The 18,220-nt window shown below is 49.0% G+C and overlaps 1 protein-coding gene across 1 annotated transcript in view; it reads left to right on the top strand.

Moving 5' to 3' along the window:
- NDUFA10 (NADH:ubiquinone oxidoreductase subunit A10) overlaps positions 1-18,220 on the top strand; it is a 468,753-nt gene that overhangs the window by 348,888 nt on the left and 101,645 nt on the right. Inside the window, exon 7 of the mRNA XM_069616024.1 lies at positions 17,397-17,451. Within this exon, the coding sequence (XP_069472125.1) occupies positions 17,397-17,451 (55 nt within the window). The remainder of the gene's footprint in view (positions 1-17,396; positions 17,452-18,220) is intronic.

The raw sequence follows: 18,220 nt of genomic DNA, 5'->3' as shown, positions 1-18,220 counted from the left end.
GTCTGCGCAGTTTACAATCTTGTTCCCGGACCAACCAGCGTAGTTCCCATAGAGTTCTTTCTTCTGGGGGGGTGGGGGTACAGTGATGAAGATTGTTGGGGCAGCAGACAGCCTATTGAGTTAGCGTCCCTCTCGCGGTGATGCCATCTAGTGCTTTGCAGTTAATCCCCTTACACCGCTCCGGTGCAATCTGTTATTGTGGCTCCACTGATATCCTGTGCTCGTTGATGAGGAGTTAAGGAGTGTGGGTTGAGAAGGCTGAGTACAGAAAGGGTGGATGTTATGGCTGAGGGCACACTTATGCTGAAGAATGTGAAATAATGTGGAAAAGGCGGCTGCAACAGTGCTTCCCCTGTGGGGGTCGCCAGAGGAGGGTTAGAAGTCAGGGAACTGGGCAGAGGGTAGTGTTTTACAGAGCACCGTGGGGGTTCTGTGATCACATTGCACCTGACACGCCTCTCATCGTGCCAGCTTAGCTCTGTGGCTTGCTTCTGTCTCTCGGGCACCTTTCGGGAGGGAGCGCTGTTCTGTCCACGGGCCGGGCTAACAAGTATCTCTTAAGGCCCTCTGGGATAGCGGGTTGTTATGGATGGGCCGCGGGTGCTAGTTTTAAAAAAGATGTTTTCAATTGGGGTCTGACCCACAGAGCCGATCACTGCTTTGCTCCAGTGTCGGTAACTTCTAGCGGGGGACGGATACGTAGCACCACAAGAGGCGATCCCAGCCCCTCGTTAGCCCAGCACTGCCCTCCCAGACCTCTTGCCAACTTTACGGGCCAGGTCGAACGGAGAGCGCTGGCTTCAGCAGGGGAGTCTCGGTTGGTTCACTTCATCTGATGGGTCCGGAGTAGATTCCGGTGACTCGTCTCCCCTTCACAACAGTCCAGGGCAAATGTCCGCCATTTCAGGTACGCCGTTGGTCCACCGCACCAGGTTTTCTTTCAGTCTCGTTTGCTTAGTTCAGGTCTGCAGTGGTTTCTCTCCTTACTTCAGTCTAAAGGCGCCCCGGTACCTCTGGATCAGAAACGTATAGCGCAAATTGCATGAAGTTTTCATTAATTTTGAGTATTTTGCCGTCATCTTGTGCCTGAAGAGGGAGACAAAGGCTCAGGCAGCCATCCTGTCTGTACCACTGGTAGTCTTGTAATCCTTTTAACTGTTTCTGGCTCGGGTGTCTTCATGATTGCTTCTGCTCTTTCAGGTGTCGCTTTACTTCCTTCCTGTGATATTAGCTGACCTGTGCATAGGACCTCTTCCTGACAATATTTCATTTTTTCTTTGTCAATCTTGTAACCTTTTTCCGTCAACTTTCAGCTGTACGGAGTCTCTCCTGCACTCTTCCTTCGTTTTGCTGCACCCTAAAATGTCATCGACATAATGTATTATTGTAGCCATCAAGTTGCACGTTTCCCAGTTCCATCTGAAGTACTCGGTTGAAAAGGGAACTCGCAGTATCGCTGGGGCAAAGAAGTATGTTGTAGTTTTGTCCCGCGGTAGGTAAACCAGGTCAAATATTGTGCCTCATCGTGGAATAGAAAAGAAGGCATTTTTTAAATCAATCACTGTAAAATATTTAGCTTTGGACGGGATATTAAACAATATTGTAGTTGGGTTTGGTTCCAATGAGAACGCTGCCTCAACAATATTGATCAAGGGGTGTAAATCTTAATAAATCTCCATGACCCTCCTGTTTCTTTTTTCACTGGGTACCCAGCCGTGTTTCACAGAGATTCTGGTTGCAGGCCTTGCAAATTCTACCAGCCCACTAGCATTGGCGAGTAGTCTATATGAAGGACTAGTACCATTTGCATGTTACTCGACCTTGCTGGCGAGTATGGGGATGTTAAACTTATTTTTTATTTCTCCAGCATGGGGTCTGGCATGGATTCACATGCTCATGAATATTCCCCGTCGTCAGGCTGGGAATTCTCGGTAAAGAAAAAATCAGTATCAGTTTTGTTTCTGATCTGTCTTTCTTAGTAGTAACCAATCACTGGTCTCTGGGTCATACTGACTTCAGCCAATGACTGCCCTCTCCCTAAGCCCCGCCCCTGGCAGCCATCCTCAGATTTTTACCACACGTTCAAGTGTTGGGAGTCCTCATGCTATAGCTCTTGAGCTTTTACTGCATTTTGCACTTTTTCAAAGAGATTCATCTCATTTTTCGGTTTAATCGAGCCTCAAGCTCCACCGTTTCTACTTCCGATCAACAGGGACCTGTTTTGGATTTATCTACGCCCCTCAAGGGTGACGTTTTCGTCGAGTTGCGCTTCTTGGAGGATTCCAGAAGTTTCTGAGGCCTACCTCGCGGACGAGAAGGCCATGGCCCAGGAGAAGGGAAGCTCGACTCCCGGCAAACTGTTCAGGATCTGCCCGGGATGCAACCTACAAAATGTGTTCAAGGAGGACGAGCATTCGAAATGCCTTTACTGCCTCCACAAGGACAAAACGCACGTGGAGAAGGACTGTGCGTTTTGCATGAACATGTCGGATCTGACTATGAGGGATCGTCGGACCCGTCTCTCCAACTGGCTGGAAGGCAAGAGCCCAGCAGGTGAGAAGTAGTAGTCCGAGCGGCCTTCTAAGTCCTGTGAGGGCGCCCTGGCGACGGGGGCCCAACAAAAGGCAAAGCACTGCAAGTGCCGAACGGTTGGGCTCCACAGCGGACAGGCAGGGCGCACCTTCACCGACGCCGTCAACCACGAGCCAACGCTCTGGTCCGGGAAGAGAAAATCCGAGAACCCAGCTAAGCTTCTGGAGAGGCCCTGGTCGATCTCGAAGGAACCGGCCGAATGGGAGCAAGGCGGTGACCCTCCCCCTAAGGTGAAGGCCTCAAGCGCGCCCAAGGTGGTGAAGGCCTTGATTCACCTGGCTAAGGCCTGGCGAGGCGTGTGGAGGCTTTCCCAGTGGAGGTGTCCATCGGGGCCCAGAGAGGAACTGACCGAGAATTTGGAAGAGGCCTGGTCCCATGGGAGGAATCCCGACGAGGGGGACGAAGACGAGCAAGGGTGGCAATGACGGCGAGGTTCCCGTGGATGAGGACCAACCATTGTGCCCGTCGCAGCCCGAGCCGCAGGACAACTCGGCGGCCATTTTGACGGCAATCCAAGCCTTATGCACGGAAATGAGGACGACACTGCCCCTACCCCCGTCGGACGACCCGGCTGAACTGGGTCCGTCGGGAAGCCCTCCAAACAAGAGGAGAATTCATCCAGTGGCCCTTCAGCCCTCACAGCCTTCTCAGCCTTTGTCGCCTTAGGGCACAGCCTCGGTCGTCTCAGCAGCGGACAAGAAGAAAGCGGGGGGGCATCGGCTTCATCTTCAACTTCCCCACCGGACGGCGAGGGAAAGAAGCTGGACGCCATGGGATGACGAGTCATTTCGTCGGTGGCGACGACGATTAAGGCGGCTAATGCCCTGGCGATTGTGGCCCGCGACGACAGGGAATTGTGGTACAAGATCCGCCCCCCTGTTGGACTTCCTCCCGGAAGACAAGAGGGCAGAGGCCCTGGCGATCCTACAGGAGGGTGAGGTGGTGTTGGACCACGCCATAATTGTGGCCACGGACATTGCCGACGCCGGTTTCTGCCAGTTGGGCAACGGCGTTTGCCTTCGACGGCGGGGTGGCTCAAGGCGACGGATTTCCGCCAGGCCGTGCAAGCCAAGGTTTTGGACATGCCCGTCGACGGGAACAATCTGTTTGGAAAGGCAGTGGATGAGTGGCTGCAGGCCATCAAGACCGACACGGAGACGGCTTGGGCCTTGGGAGTTCTGCAGCAACGGCGACTGCCCTTTCGGAACTCCGGAAGGGAAGCAAGGTGCCTCCAAAGGATTCGGCGGCGGCTCCTCGACCTACCGTCAAGCGGCCCGTTCCTTGTCGCAAGAAGCTTACAGGGGACGAGGCAAGTCTGGTGGATCTCGCCGTCGTCGCCAGGGAGGCAAAAGGAGGCAAGGCTGCTTCCAAACAAGACTGAACCGGCCGTTGCGTCGGGCCCCACCCCACCAGTGGCCAGGAAGGAAAACCACGTCCCTCAACTGTGGGTGATGCTCAAGAAAGGATCCATCAAGCTCGTCCCAAAGAGGCTCTGGGGCTCTGGAGTATACTCAAGATACTTCCTCGTCAGGAAGAAGACGGGAGGTTGGCGTCCCATCCTGGACCTGCGTCGGCTAAACAAATGCATCAAGGCAAAGAAGTTCCGGATGGTCACCCTCCAGCACGTGCTGGGCCAGCTGGAGGAAGGCGACTTCCTATCGTCGTTGGATTTGGAGGATGCGTACTTTCACATCCCCATCCTAAAAGGGCACCAAATGTTTCTCAGGTTTTTAGTCCAGGGACGGCACTACCAGTTTAAGGCCCTCCCGTTGGGATTGAAGTCTGCGCCCAGGGTGTTCAAGTGCCTAGCACCAGTGGCGGCGCGGCTGTGCCTGCAGGGAATCCATGTCTACCCCTACCTGGACGACGGGCTCATCCGAGCAGGGACAAGGGAGCTCGCCGTCGAACACACAGCGAAGACCATCCGGCTGCTCACGGACCTGGGATTCTCCATCAACTTCCCCAAATCCCACCTGGTTCCGTCACAGGTTGCGCTGTTTCTGGGAGCCAAGCTCGATACAGTGGTGCGATTGGCCTCGCCGTCGGACGAAAGAAAGCAGGCCATCCTGAGCAAGGTACAGCGTCTACTGGCCACGGACGTGGCCAGGGTGAGGTCCATCAAGTCCCTGCTCAGGATGATGTCCTCTTGCATCTATCTGGTGCACCTGTGCAGGCTTCGGATGCGCCCTCTGCCGGAGTTCCTCAACGACCGTTGGATGCAAGCGACGGGCAGCTTCGAGGACAAATCTCGCTCAACGAAGTATTCCGCCAGGCAATGCGGGCGGGTGCCCCACCATCGGATCTCGCGGCGGGCACAGACTTTCAGACCCCAGCATACCAGGCGACGGTGACGACGGATGCCTCCCTGGAGGGGTGGGGAGCGCCCACTGGAGATCTTCACGCGAGAGGCCTGTGGCTCCCGGAGGAGAGGCCGCTCCACATCAACATACTGAAGCTCCGAGCGGTATTCTGGGCCCTCAAGTCATTCCTCCTGTCTTTCAAGGGCAAGGTGGTGAGGATCTTCACCGACAACACCACCACGATGTTCTTCATCCGGAAGCAGGGAGGAACCAGATCCCCAGCCCTGTCCAAGGAAGCTCAGGATCTGTGGCACTGGGCTGTTTGGCACTGGGCCGTTGTCCCGGGGATGTTTCTGGTGCCTTTTCATCTAGCAGGGATAAACCCCATCGCCGACTCACTCAGCAGGGAGCTGCGCTCGTGCCACAAGTGGGTGCTACACCAGGATCAAGTGGATCAACTCTTCCGGCGATGGGGCAAACCCCAAATCGACCTGTTTGCGATGGCGATGAACTCCCAAGTGCCAGAGGTTCGCCAGCAGGTTCCCCCAGCCGAGGAGCATAGGCGATGCTTTCTCGTTCCCCTGGGACGGCCTGTTCCTGTATGCGTTCCCTCCATTGCTGCTCAGGCTCATCAACCAACTCAAGAGGTCCCGGTGCAGGATGATCCTCGTCGCACCGAGGTGGCCGAGACAGATCTGGTTCCCGGACCTTCTGGACTTGTCAGCGTCCCCACCAGTCAAACTGTCGACGGACGCAGATCTTCTCTCCAGAGAAGGAGGCGCCATTCTTCATCACGACCCGGAGTCGCTGAACTTGCAGGCCTGGCTCCTACAGCACTAGAGTTTGGAGGGTACTATATCCCGGCCGAATGTAGAGAGGTTCTTGCAAAGGCCAGGGCGTCCTCAACTCTCAAGTGCTACGGACACAAGTGGAAGAGGTTCTCTGTCTGGTGCCGTGCACAGAAGATTAACCCTGTACGGATTACTGCCCCTCAAGTGCTACCGTACTTACTGTCGCTGGCCAAAGCTGGACTAGCTCATGCTTACATTAAGATACATCTGGCAGCGATTTCCCGATACACCAGAACTGCAAGATGGTCGTCCCTGTGGTCTCATCGCCTGGTGAAGGAGTTTATGAAAGGACTGTTTCGATCGTTCCTGCCGGTGAAGGCTCATGGGCCCGCCATTCGAGCCCTTGCATTCGGCTCTGTTGAAGTTCCTGTCATGGAAGACAGCGTTCCTTGTGGCCATCACCTCTGCACGACGCGTGGGAGAGATTCAGGCCCTTTCCTGAAAGCCTCCATACTTGACTATCCATGATACGAGGGTGGTGCTGAGGACGCACCCCTCCTTCATGCCCAAGGTGCCATTGGACTTCCATCTCAACGAGCCCTTGGTGTTACCAGTCTTTTTCCCTTCGTCGCCGGCCGAGAGGACTTTGCACTCGCTGGATGTAGCTAGAGCGCTGAAGTTCTACGTGGACCAAACGAAGAGTTTTCGGAGGACATCACAGCTGTTTGTGAACTTTAGACCTGTGAACCAAGGGAAGGCTCTCTCGAAGATTTCCATTTCCAGATGGCTCTCCGGCTGCATCATGCACTGTCATCGATTGGCAAACTGACCGTTGCCCGGCCGTCCGAGAGCCCATCCGACCAGAGCGATTGCTGCTACCACAGCGTTCTTGTCTGGTGTGGCCCTGCTGGACATCTGCAGGGCTGCTACATGGAGGTCGACGCACACCTTCACGAGATTCTACTGTGTCGACCGGGATTCCAGGGAGGAGTCCAGAGTCGGCCAGGCAGTGCTGCGCAACCTGTTCGCTTAAGGTGAGCCTGGTGAGGAGGTAAGAGATGCTTAATGTTGAGTTTTATGTAATGCTTAATGTTGAGCGTTGCCACCTCCCGTGGTTGTGCATGTGTGTACTGCTATGTATTCTTATATTCATGAGCATGTGAATCCCTGCCAGACCCCATGCTGGAGAAGGAACAAGTTACTTACCTGTAACTGTTCTCCAGCATAGGTCCGACATGGATTCACATGCGAACCCTCCCTCCTTCCCCTCTGCGGCTCTTCACTTGGTCATACTGCCACTTTACGTGCTACCAAATCTGTGGATGGCTGCCAGGGGCGGGGTTTAGGGAGAGGGCAGTCATTGGCTGGGGGCAGTATGACCCAGAGTCCAGTGATTGGTTACTACTAAGAAAGACAGATCAGAAACGAAACTGATACTGATTATTTTCTTTACCGAGGATTCCCAGCCTGACGGGGAATATTCATGAGCACGTGAATCCATGCCAGACCCATGCTGGAGAACAACAGTTGGAGGTAAGTAACTTGTTCCTTACTGCAAACAAACTTTGTTGCAGTAAATGGCAAATACAAGTATCGCTGTGCATGGTTTACGGCATTGCATCATATATAAAGTGTGCTTATGGCAACATGCACCATTTTGCAAAAAGCACTGGTAAATGTTTTGTCACCAGTCACCTTGGGGCAAGTGCATTTCTCTTAGGTCGAGTATGTAAACTGATGAACTCGCCCTGCAGGTCTAGTGGGATTTCCAAGAATTTGCAAGGCCTGTATTGTACTAATATTACTTACCGCATCAGGGCAGCAATGGTGTCATGCCTTTGTCTGCTTCTTTTGACATTGGGTATTCTCACCCGTGATAAAATAGCCCTTTGCTTCAAGTTGATTTTAACTTTCCCTACTCTTTTCAATAGACCAACGCCCTACCTAAACCTACTTGTTATCACAGAGACATGGCTCCACGAAGCATCTGGCCCAGCCATTTCTCTAGCCTTCCCGCAAATCTACTCCATTCTCCGGACAGACAGACAACTAGCTAAAGGAGGGGGAGTTGCTCTCATCACCAGCGACACACTGTCCATCAGGCCATATCACCACCCCTGGGACGGCAACACAGGCTTCCTCTCCACCAAACTAGCACTATCCCCTAACTGCACCATCAAAATCCACCTTACATACAGGCCTCCTGGCTCTGACCTCGACTTCCATAGGCAGCTCCTGCACATACTCAGCACCAACCTAAAAAACTCCACCAAAACCATCTTGCTCGATGACCTCAACCTAGGTCTGAGTGACCCCAAAGATAAAGTAGCATCAACCCTAACAAAGGAATTAAAAGACCTTGGATTCAAACAAAAAAGTTAACAGCCCAACGCACTGCAAAGGCTGCACCCTAGACTGGGTGGCTGACCACAACTGCTCCACATCAGTCACTTCCAACACTGCTTACCCTTGACCGACCACAACTGCATCCAATTCACCATACCTACCACTCTGGCCACCAAAACACTCTCCTATGTGCCTCCAGCTCAGGTTAGGAGCTCCAAAAAACTAAGGACAACCTTTGCCCTTTCCTTGAAGTTCCCGAACTCAAGCACCCATTCTCAAACGACCCAAGTATCCTGGCCGATATTTACTGACACCCTCACTAGAGCTGTCCACTCCATAGCCCCCTTTGAAAGCAAAAAATAAAAAAAAGAATCCATGCACACCAATTCATGGTTCACTGAAGAACTACAGGCCCTACGTACCAGCAAGCGCAACGCCTTGGCAAATTGGCACTCTAAGCCCAATTAATCCACTAAAGCAGAATTCAAAAAGATATGGAACAAGTACAAACACTCCATATTCCTAGCCAAATCCAACTCTCTGAACTCAAGGATCACTAAGGCCAATTCTCAATCTAAAGAAATGTTCTCAGTATTCAGAGACCTCATTACACCCTCCACAAGTCCTGATGAGATAATTAAAGATAAAACATGGTGCTCCAACATTTAGGCAGCACTACTAAATAAAAGTGAACTCCTCCAAGAAAAAATACAAGCGCAGTTTCATGCCCTACGTAAGAACCAACCACCCCCCAACATAATCCACCCTCCCACCCCCACGCAGTTCCTCTTCTCCTTCAGAGAAGTCACTGAAACAGAAGTCCACAAATTCCTCCATCACCTCAAGCCATCCACCTGCAAAGGGGACAGCTGTCCGCCAGCTATCAAAGAATGTGCAGACTCCTTAACTCCCTTTTCACAGCATTCAATAATGCCTCTTTCTCGACAGGCATTGTCCCCTCCAGCCTCAAAGAAGCCTGGGTACAGCCACTTAAAAAAAAACACCTTGGATCCTTCTTTACCCAACAACTACCGCCCCATCACCACCATCCCATTCCTCCTCAAAATCCTAGATCAAGCAGCCCACAACCAAATCCAACAATTCTTGGAATCCAGCGCCATCCTGGGCAAAAGTCAATCAGGATTTCGTAAAGGCCACGGCACAGAAACCGCCCTCCTTGACCTTAAGAATAACTAACTACCATTATGAACAAAGGCAAACCGGCACTCTTCCTACTTCTGGACGTCTCGGCCTTCGATTTAATTGATCACAAAACCCTCACCGCCCACATTACTCAGGCAGCCCACTTCTCTAACTCGACCTCCTCATGGATCACATCCTTCTTGGAAGGAAGAGCCATGAAGGTTTTTTCTGACACTGCCAACGCAGAACCCTCCACCATTCAGTGTGGATTCCCCCAGGGCTCCTGCACAGCCCCCACCCTCTACAATCTATTCACCAAACCCCTCTTTGACCTACTTGACGCCTTTGGCATAGCGCATACCAACTTCGCCGATGATACGCGGGTACTGCTGCCACTTACAGGTTCCTATGACCAAGACAACGCAGCCCTCACTAGGATCTATTCCATCATCCAAGCATGGATGGCATCCAATGGATTGTGCCTAAACGGCGATAAAACTGAGATCATCATCTTGGGACCCAAAGAAACGCTAGCTAAACTCAACCAGCAATACTGCAACTTCACTATCGACAATGCCTCCATCACCGTCTCCCCATCGGTCAAAACCTTGGGGGTTTATCTAGACTCCACTCTATCCATGAAAAGACAGGTCAGCGCCATTGCATCGGCCACGCCGGAATACCTTCCCTTTCCAAGCAGAACTGCTTATCGATAGCCAGAGCCACCATAGGGCAAAACTAGACTACTACAACGTGCTCCTAGCAGGAACGTCCACCAAAAATATAAACAACTTCAAAGATCCAAAACGCGCTCAGAGCTGCTCTCAGAATCCTCGAGAGACTACATCTCACAGGCCAGGCAAGATGCACACTGGCACCCCGTAAGGGAAAGGTATCACATTTAAAACCCTCACCTTGACCCACAAGTGCCTTAGCCTCTCGGCCCGCCATACCTCTCAGAAATCATAGCTCCCACCCCAAAAGAACCTGCCATACCAACAAACTACGCATCCCTCACATCCACCGAGCCAGAGCAGGCGGTATTGATTTTCCACAAATTGCACCAAATCTATGGAACTCCCTTCCTAACACGCTCAGAGCCGAAACCTCCCTCCCAGCGTTCCAAAAATCACTGAAGACCACCCTGTTCAACTAACCTGCCTCTCTACTGCCCCAACTGTAACTAAGCCTGTACTATGTCATGTAGGTACTGTTATGTACACTCAACTATGATCACTGTCTGTAACAGCGCCACAATGCCCTTGGGCTGCTGTGCGCTTTATAAATGTTAAATAATAAATAATATATGCTGCTGGTCCACATTGTGCTTGGTACATGTGCCAATTCTTCCTGGAGGAAAGATGGTATCTTTTTTTACTAGTGACATTCTCTGGGGTATTTCTGTTTTCAATTTTTAGCTGGTATGCAAGACTTGAACATTACTTCAACTGAGTAATTATCTGTAAACAAGTCTTCATCTGTTAGATCAGCCAGTCTGTATCCTTAATCAAGAGCTTTCAGTGTTCTCCATATTATAGCTTACTCATCAACTTCGTGCAAAGTCTCCCTCTCTTCTATTGCTTCCTTTAGCTCTATTGTAATCGCTTTCCCTCCCTTCTCGTGCATGGGTATTTCTCGGCTGAACAAATATTCTGTAGGTAATCTTAAAATTCTTTCCTGTATTCTTGGAAGCCATGCTGATTGTATGTGTACCCTGTAAAGGAATACTTCCAGATCTAATGGCACGTCCCTTTGTTTTTCGGCCATAGAATGCTGTTATGAATTATTGTGCATTCACATGAATCCCTCGGTTGGAATAGATTATCCCCTGATTAGTAAATATTGTCATGTTCAGCTTACTCATCAAATCTCTCCCCAAATCTCTTTAAACTGCTGTTTTGCAAGAGATAGTCATGTTCCCCAATGGTGATGTGTAAAACATCTGTAAAAGGAACCGCAGTGAAGGAAAATGTTTGGTCACCTATGGTTACTTCAACTCTCGGTTTCTCTTGTGCGTCGGGTGTAACTGATCGGATGGTACACATCAAGTCTTTCTGTGGGTTGTGCTATTGCGAAGTCCAGTCCTCTAACGTTAAAAGGGTTCTATCCCACAACTATCATACCCCCTCTCCTAGGTCTAGGTGCCTGTGGTAGCATGCTTGCGTTCCATGGTGCCTCTACATTCTCGTGTGCTGGTGCTTGCATCTGCATCGGTACCTGCTCTGTCTGCATTGGTGCTTGCTGCATTTGGGTTGCCATCCCTTGCTGCATGGGTTGTATTTGTGGTGCTTGTGTCTGATACTGCATGTGATCGGTGGCTTGCCGCTATATGGTGATGTCCCCCCGCCCTCTTGGATCGGCTGCTGGCCAATTCTGTTGCATCCCGCCTCTGATTCTACATATGCGTGAAATGTGTCTCATCTTACCACATGTCCAACGTTACTGTATCTGTCCTCCAAACCTAGGTTGCCCTCCAATAAATCCTTCTCCTTGTGGGGCCTGAAGTCCAGCCAGTCTGCCTCGTGGTGCAAACCTTTGCCCTTATGAGAAATAATTATATTCTCCCCTTGCTGCAAAACGCTCTTTAGTTGTTTTGTTGTACCTGCTGTGATCCTTGTGCAATGAACCCTACTTCTCCACTTGGCAATACTACCCATTCCACAGTTTTTTCTGAACTAACTTTGCTTCCTCCATCTTCCTGCCCTCTACTTTCTTTTGGTCTCTTGTTTTAGCCAGCAATGGTGAACAATTTTCAGCTGAATCTCTGCCCCTGGCTTTGCTTCCATTCCCACAATCTTTTTCTGTTGTCTCTCCTCTGCCTCGGGTAGCCCCTGGCATAAAAGTGTTGTTTTTGTCCCACGGTTCTCTTATTTCTAGCCACCACTTTTCCTGAATCTCTTGAATGTAAGCAGTTAGATCTTCACCGTCCCGCATCTTACGAGTCATAATTGCACTCCTATTTGACGAATATAGGCACTTGAACCCCAAGTGCTCACCTATACATCGGCTTGACAATTGTTGAAATAAGCTCCATCATGATTAGTGCTCTATGCGGTCACCCCAGGATAACCTGCCCGTTTCCAAATGTCATCTGCCCGTTCACATAATATAGCAGCCAACAGGATTTTTATGTCACCCATTCTTAACGTCATTACCGCTCTCATTCTTTCTAATTCATAAATCCAATTTACCCACCCCCTGATGTCAATGTTGGTAACTTGCAGACCACATTATTTGTGTCTATTTGTGGCCATGGAACATACTGTGGCAGCCCTCCCCTTTCTGTAATAAAGGGAATTGTGTAAATCCTGCTCCTTATCGAAGTACAGCTGCTCACTCTGTCTTTGTAACTGCACCTGTCATGTTAATTTTCTTTTGCCCAGGTACTTTCTCAATCTGTTAACATATCCGGTTTTATCTAAACTGCTGGATCCCATTTTTGGGCATCCAAGGTATTAAATGGGTTCTGGCTGTCCACTTGCTGGTTCCTCCAAATCTAACCACGCTCTTTCCCTGTCCACATGCTTGTAAAAAGGGCTCTTGCGGCCTCCTCTTCATCGTCCTCCTCTCCTTGTCTAAAAACATTGTATTATAACTTCCATCTCCTTTGTTGTCCTCCATGTCCTTAAAATATAGTCTTTTGAGGGGGCTTGTTGTATACGTCCCCTTCATCACCTCTGCCAATACGTTCCTTCCCCCAGCTTGTGAAGACCCTCCTCTGTTCCCCGTTTTATACTACTAACACCATACCTCCTACTTCTGTACAACTTGCCAACCCTCCTTTGTATTGGTGTCTCCCTCTACATCTGGAATAGTATGGTTACTAAGTATCTCATCCACCTCCTTGCAGCGCCTAGAAAACTCTTCTGCATTTGCCTCAGTTCTTGTCTCCTATCTTTCTTTGTCGAGGAGCATATGGACCGCGATAAGCTTGTCTATTTCTTTGTCACTTTTCTTTGCTTCTCTCTATCCCTCTCTTCTTCCCTTTTCCTTTCTTTCCCTTTCCGCATCTGTCTTTCACTTTCTTATTCTTCTCATGTCCTCTTTTTCTGTCTGCCTCTCATTTCCTTTCTTTGCTCGTCTTCTTCATACCTTCTTTCCCTCTTTCTTGCTTCTGTCCCGTTCTTTCGTTCTTCCCGTTCCCTTTTCCCTTTTAATTTCTCCAGTCTTTCTCTGGTTTCCCTTTCTTTGAAATCATCCATGCCCCTTCCATCTAATTTGAGCGTTATTCGTCCCCCTAACCACTCATTCGCTGCAATCGCCGTCTCCTCCCTATTGCCCTGTCTGTCTGTCTTTGGACTGCCTCCTCAGCCTCTGTCAATTTCGCCAGTAACTCACATTTGTACACCCGTCTTTGCTTACTTATTTTCTCTACATTTGTAACACCATGAGTGCTATACGCAGGGGGTGCATAGGTGGGGTGAGTGTATCCTGCCGCTGCTTTTAATTCAGAAAATGGTATCATCCCTGCGATTCAGGGGGCGAATTGCGACTCTGGGGAGGAGGAGGAGGAGGAGCAGCAGCAGCCGTGGGCGCTGTGTCCCCCTTGTCATGCTGATTGAGCATCCATTCTTTTACAGGGGGTGACTCTGTTTCCTCCCCATACACTTTCCACAATTCTAAAATGGCTAGTGTATTCTGTAATTGTTTTCCCTATGTCATGTGTTGCAGCACTGATTTCTGCCTTCTGCCTTCTTGCGGCCTAGGCATAAACATTTTGCCATCACTGTCTATTGGGCGTCGTACTTATGGAATTTGTCCTTGTATCTGGGTAATGCTTTACGTAAGTGAATGAGTGGCTCCCATATTTATCCGCCACAGTTACATCTACTGGTACTTACCTCGATTTCAGATTCTAACTTCCTCTCCTCCAGCAAAACTTCTTACTCTTAGTGTTTTGCATTTCTTCCCGAAACCACCATTTTACTGTTCCCTCATCAGACCACACCCTTAGGTCCACACCACAACTTCCCGTCTTCCACAATATACACACAAAATTAACTTTTTTACAAAACCTAAACTGCCTTACGTATGTCATAGGAATCCTTATCTCGTGCCTTCTCTGTAACATTCACACCCTCCCTAAATTCTCAGTAACCTTGGCTTGGGCTTCAAGCTTCTGTCTGGGCTCTACATGGATTTGCATTTTATTAATTTGGCATTCTGTGCTTTCTGAAAGTCTTGAGGTCTCCCATTTACTTAGAAGCGTGTCGCTGCTTACATCTTTTGAAAAGATGGCTGCCTATTACAGTTGCGTTTCTATCTTGGTGAACTGTATATTATAGATTATATTAATTTTATTTATTGCTTATGTTTGCAATCATAAAAGACATGAAGAATACGAAGTTAATATTCTTCATGAATAAATGCATATTTGACCTCATGTTGAGTGCATGTGTGCTTCATGTGTAGTGAATGCATATGTAAGGTTCCATTATCAGTTTGTTGTTCTCGCCATCTTCAGTTTATATCGTGTTAATCCCTTGTTGTACCTGCCAGTGATTGGGGCAGTATGGTTGTCTTAATGAGTAGCGTTTATCACCTCTACAGTATTGGATCAGGAGAGGGGCCATAGCCATGGGTAACATATTCATCTTTTGAGGGAACAAATCCAGGGGGCGAGTGACTTGGCCAGTTGACACTTTCTTCAGAGCTATTGACTCTTGGGAGCTCTTTGTACCTCCTTTTGGAGGTTGCGTTGTGAGGTCCAGAGGGGTCAGACACTGAAGGTGGTATGCCAGCAGTGAGGTCTGAAGTGGGGTTGTTTCTTCCAGGAACGTAGACCGCCTGACAAAGGAGCCTTAGCAATAGCTCCCGCAGGGACCTCACTGTGTGGAAGTGATTCAGAAGCTGCAGATCCAGGGTCAGTATGTGTGCATATTGGCTGATGGAGGGCCACACCCTCTTTCTGGTACTGGCCGTTTCGTTCCATCAGCACTGCAAGAGCGTGACCTCGGCAAATGATCAGCGGCGTCACTGATGGTAGAGTCCATGGTGGGGCTGGAGCCAAACTGAGGAAGATTGGTCATCGCAGAGGTGGTGGTGTCGGCTGCGCTGGCTACTTTGCAGCAATGCGTTGCATGGATCTATGCTGAAATTCCAGAACACTTTCCTGCCGAATTAGTTGTTGGAAAAACCTGGAACGTACCATGCCACCTCAGCTGGAGCGCAGATTTCTGCTTGTGGACTTTCAACAGGACCCAGTGTCCTGATTGCAGAGGGTAGCAGGGTTCAGTAACCGGTTCAGGAAGGGCTTCACGGACCTGACCATGGAGCAATTAAACAGTTTTAATCAACATGCACCAATATTGGAGCAATATATCATCCTCCAATGGCAGGCTTTGAATGCAAGGAGCTGCTGGGGGCGCTGTTAACATTCTCATGTGGCGGCCAGTGAGTATTTCATGGGCAGACCATTTATGCTGTGGATTATTTCTCATTGGCAAACAGAACCCTGGGCAAGGATTGGGGCCATTTAAATCCATTTCTTTACACACTTTAGACAGCTTTGACTTAAGGTCCCCCATAAAGCGCAGGTGATGAGCACAATGAAAAGAGTTATTCTTAAAGCTTTGCACACGTCTCTCATAACTTGACCAGTACAATTGGTACCTCGGTCGCTCTATGTACTGAGGGGCAATCCAAACTGAGGTAACTCTAACAACTTTTTAGCTGCTGTGTCAGCCTCTGCTTTTCTACATGGATAGGCTTCCACCCACCCAGATTATGTCAACAAGGACCAAACAGTAAATATTGTTCATGCAGGCTAGGAGCTGTATGAAGTCTGTCTGCACACGCAAAAATTGACCTTCCAGTACAGGACGTGTATACATCCTCATGGGCATCGCTCACCCAACATTATATGTTGAGCATCTGACACAATTTTCACAATAACTCTAAGCCATGTAGGCTACACCAGGAGCCATTCAATTTTGACGTAATAAAGTGATCATAGCAGGTTTACCTGAATGGGCTAAGCTGTGAGCTTCACGGGCCAGGTATTGGAGAAGTACCTTTGGTGCTACCAGGCGGCTGTCCACAAGGAGTCTGCACCCAACTTACTCCCAATTTACGTCCAGGTCACCTTTTTCAGGTTCAGGTTCAGGGTCTTGATCTTGGAAGATTGACAGACTGAAAAGGGAGGCAAAGGGTGACTGTGGAACTGGAACACAAATTCATTAGGAGCTAGGGGCCAGTTTAAGGCCGCTGAGCAAGCTGCACCATCTGCTAATGTATTTCCTAGAGCTTTGAATGACTGCGAGGGATCGTGCTCCTTGCATTCTACGATGCAGGAAGTAACAATGCATCCAATAAAGCTGATTGATATTTTTCCTTTAATATTTGGTTGCCCGTGGATGTTCAATATCTGTGCTACCTCCAAAGAACACTAAAGTCATGGCCATACACTGGAGTCAGTATAGATCGTAGCTGATCTATCTCTGGCACAAGCAATCGACTCTGGTGAGAGCCATGAGATGGACCCGTGCTGATTTTGTCTTAGATAATCAATATCCTTATAGAACATCATGTGGTTTTAGGGGGGTTCATACAGAATACCCAGAGACCAATCCCCCCCTCCCCCCTGTTTCTGGGCACAGACACAAGATCCATCAACAATTAGAATTGGGTCAAGATTCCGCAAAGGTACATCAGATCAACACAGGATAACAAGAGTGTCTCCACGACAACTTGACAGTCATGCGGCTCCACACCCTCTGGGGTTGGTAGCAAAGAAGCAGGATTCAGCACACCTCGCACAAGCAAGAAACTGTTTAAACATGGCAGCTTGCAGTACCTCCTCATTATTATAATGCAGTAATATCCTGCATCAAACCCATTATGGATTTCACAAGAGCAGGGGTTTTCCAAAAGAGTAGATTTCCAAATTCACTAGCAAGAACATCTCACCGCCCCAAGAATAGGAGCTGCAAGAAGGGCCTCTCCTTCAGCTTCCTTCAATCTGTTCACTTTATGTCAAATGAGATAAAGTGAACATTCTCAAAAGTCGATTGTGAATGTCTCTGTTCAGTGTCAAGCTAGCTAGCAGCACTAGGGGGTATTTTTCTTCATGCTAGAGAGATGGATTCACTTCATCCCTATCGCTCGGGGCTGATGTTTGCCACTGATCCAGTGACTTATCAGGTTTTCTGTTAATATTTAAGAAATTCATTTTTGCTTTTTCAGACTGAATGTAACACATTGTCTTCTCATGTCTCTTTTGCAGTGAAAAAAGTGAAGTTTTACAGTACACTCCCAAAGAAGCCCAGGACATTGAGAAGGTAAGATCCTTTCTTCATGGTGGTTGCTCGCCGGTTGTCTTTGCTCTGTTGGCCTCTGCATTGGGTCAAATATTCCCTGCACCCTTTGCCTTATGCTTTGGCAGCATTGTTATGGAAAAAGTGTCCTGCTTCTAATGTGAATGTGTGCATTTTTATTAGTAAAATACCCCTCATTTTAAAATGGTGAAAGAGCCATGACCTATAAAGGTATTCATGCTTTAACTTGAGCATTACAAAAGGGCAGAGAACTATGTGATATCCTTCGCCTGGGAACTGGACCAATACATTGTCATCAATCTTTTTTTTTTTTAAATGCCAAGGACCCACACTGTTTCCTTGCCCACCTGAATACTTTTCCCCAAAGTCCACTTTGTACCCAGATATGCAGCATGTGCTCTGTGTTCTATGGCTATCATTGCAGTTCACTTACCCAATGGTGGTCTGCTATGCAGGTTCTTTTTACCCATCTTTCTCTTCAGGGTTTTTGTAACCTGCTTTTTGCAGATACTTTCCTTCAATTAAGACCTTAAAATTGTCTTAGCCCTGATTTTATTGGCCCAGACCATTCCTGAGCTTTGTGTCTGGCTTTCTTTCAGAGCCCAATGTTTGAGATTGAAGCCATGGGATGACCTTCTGTCATCCACCACCTCTGAACTTTGTTACAGTGAGGAAAATCTTTTTGAATGTTCTGTTCCCCAAACCACTCCATTCTGACAGTTCATTTTCATGCATTGACTGTTCTTTGCAGGCACTCTTGACACTTTGCCTC

Source organism: Ambystoma mexicanum, chromosome 9 (genome assembly GCF_040938575.1).
Source record: "Ambystoma mexicanum isolate Mex_15411 chromosome 9, UKY_AmexF1_1, whole genome shotgun sequence".
Taxonomy (NCBI): domain Eukaryota; kingdom Metazoa; phylum Chordata; class Amphibia; order Caudata; family Ambystomatidae; genus Ambystoma; species Ambystoma mexicanum.
The sequence above is the reverse complement of the archived record's forward strand: the minus strand, read 5'-3'. Positions and strand labels throughout refer to the sequence as shown.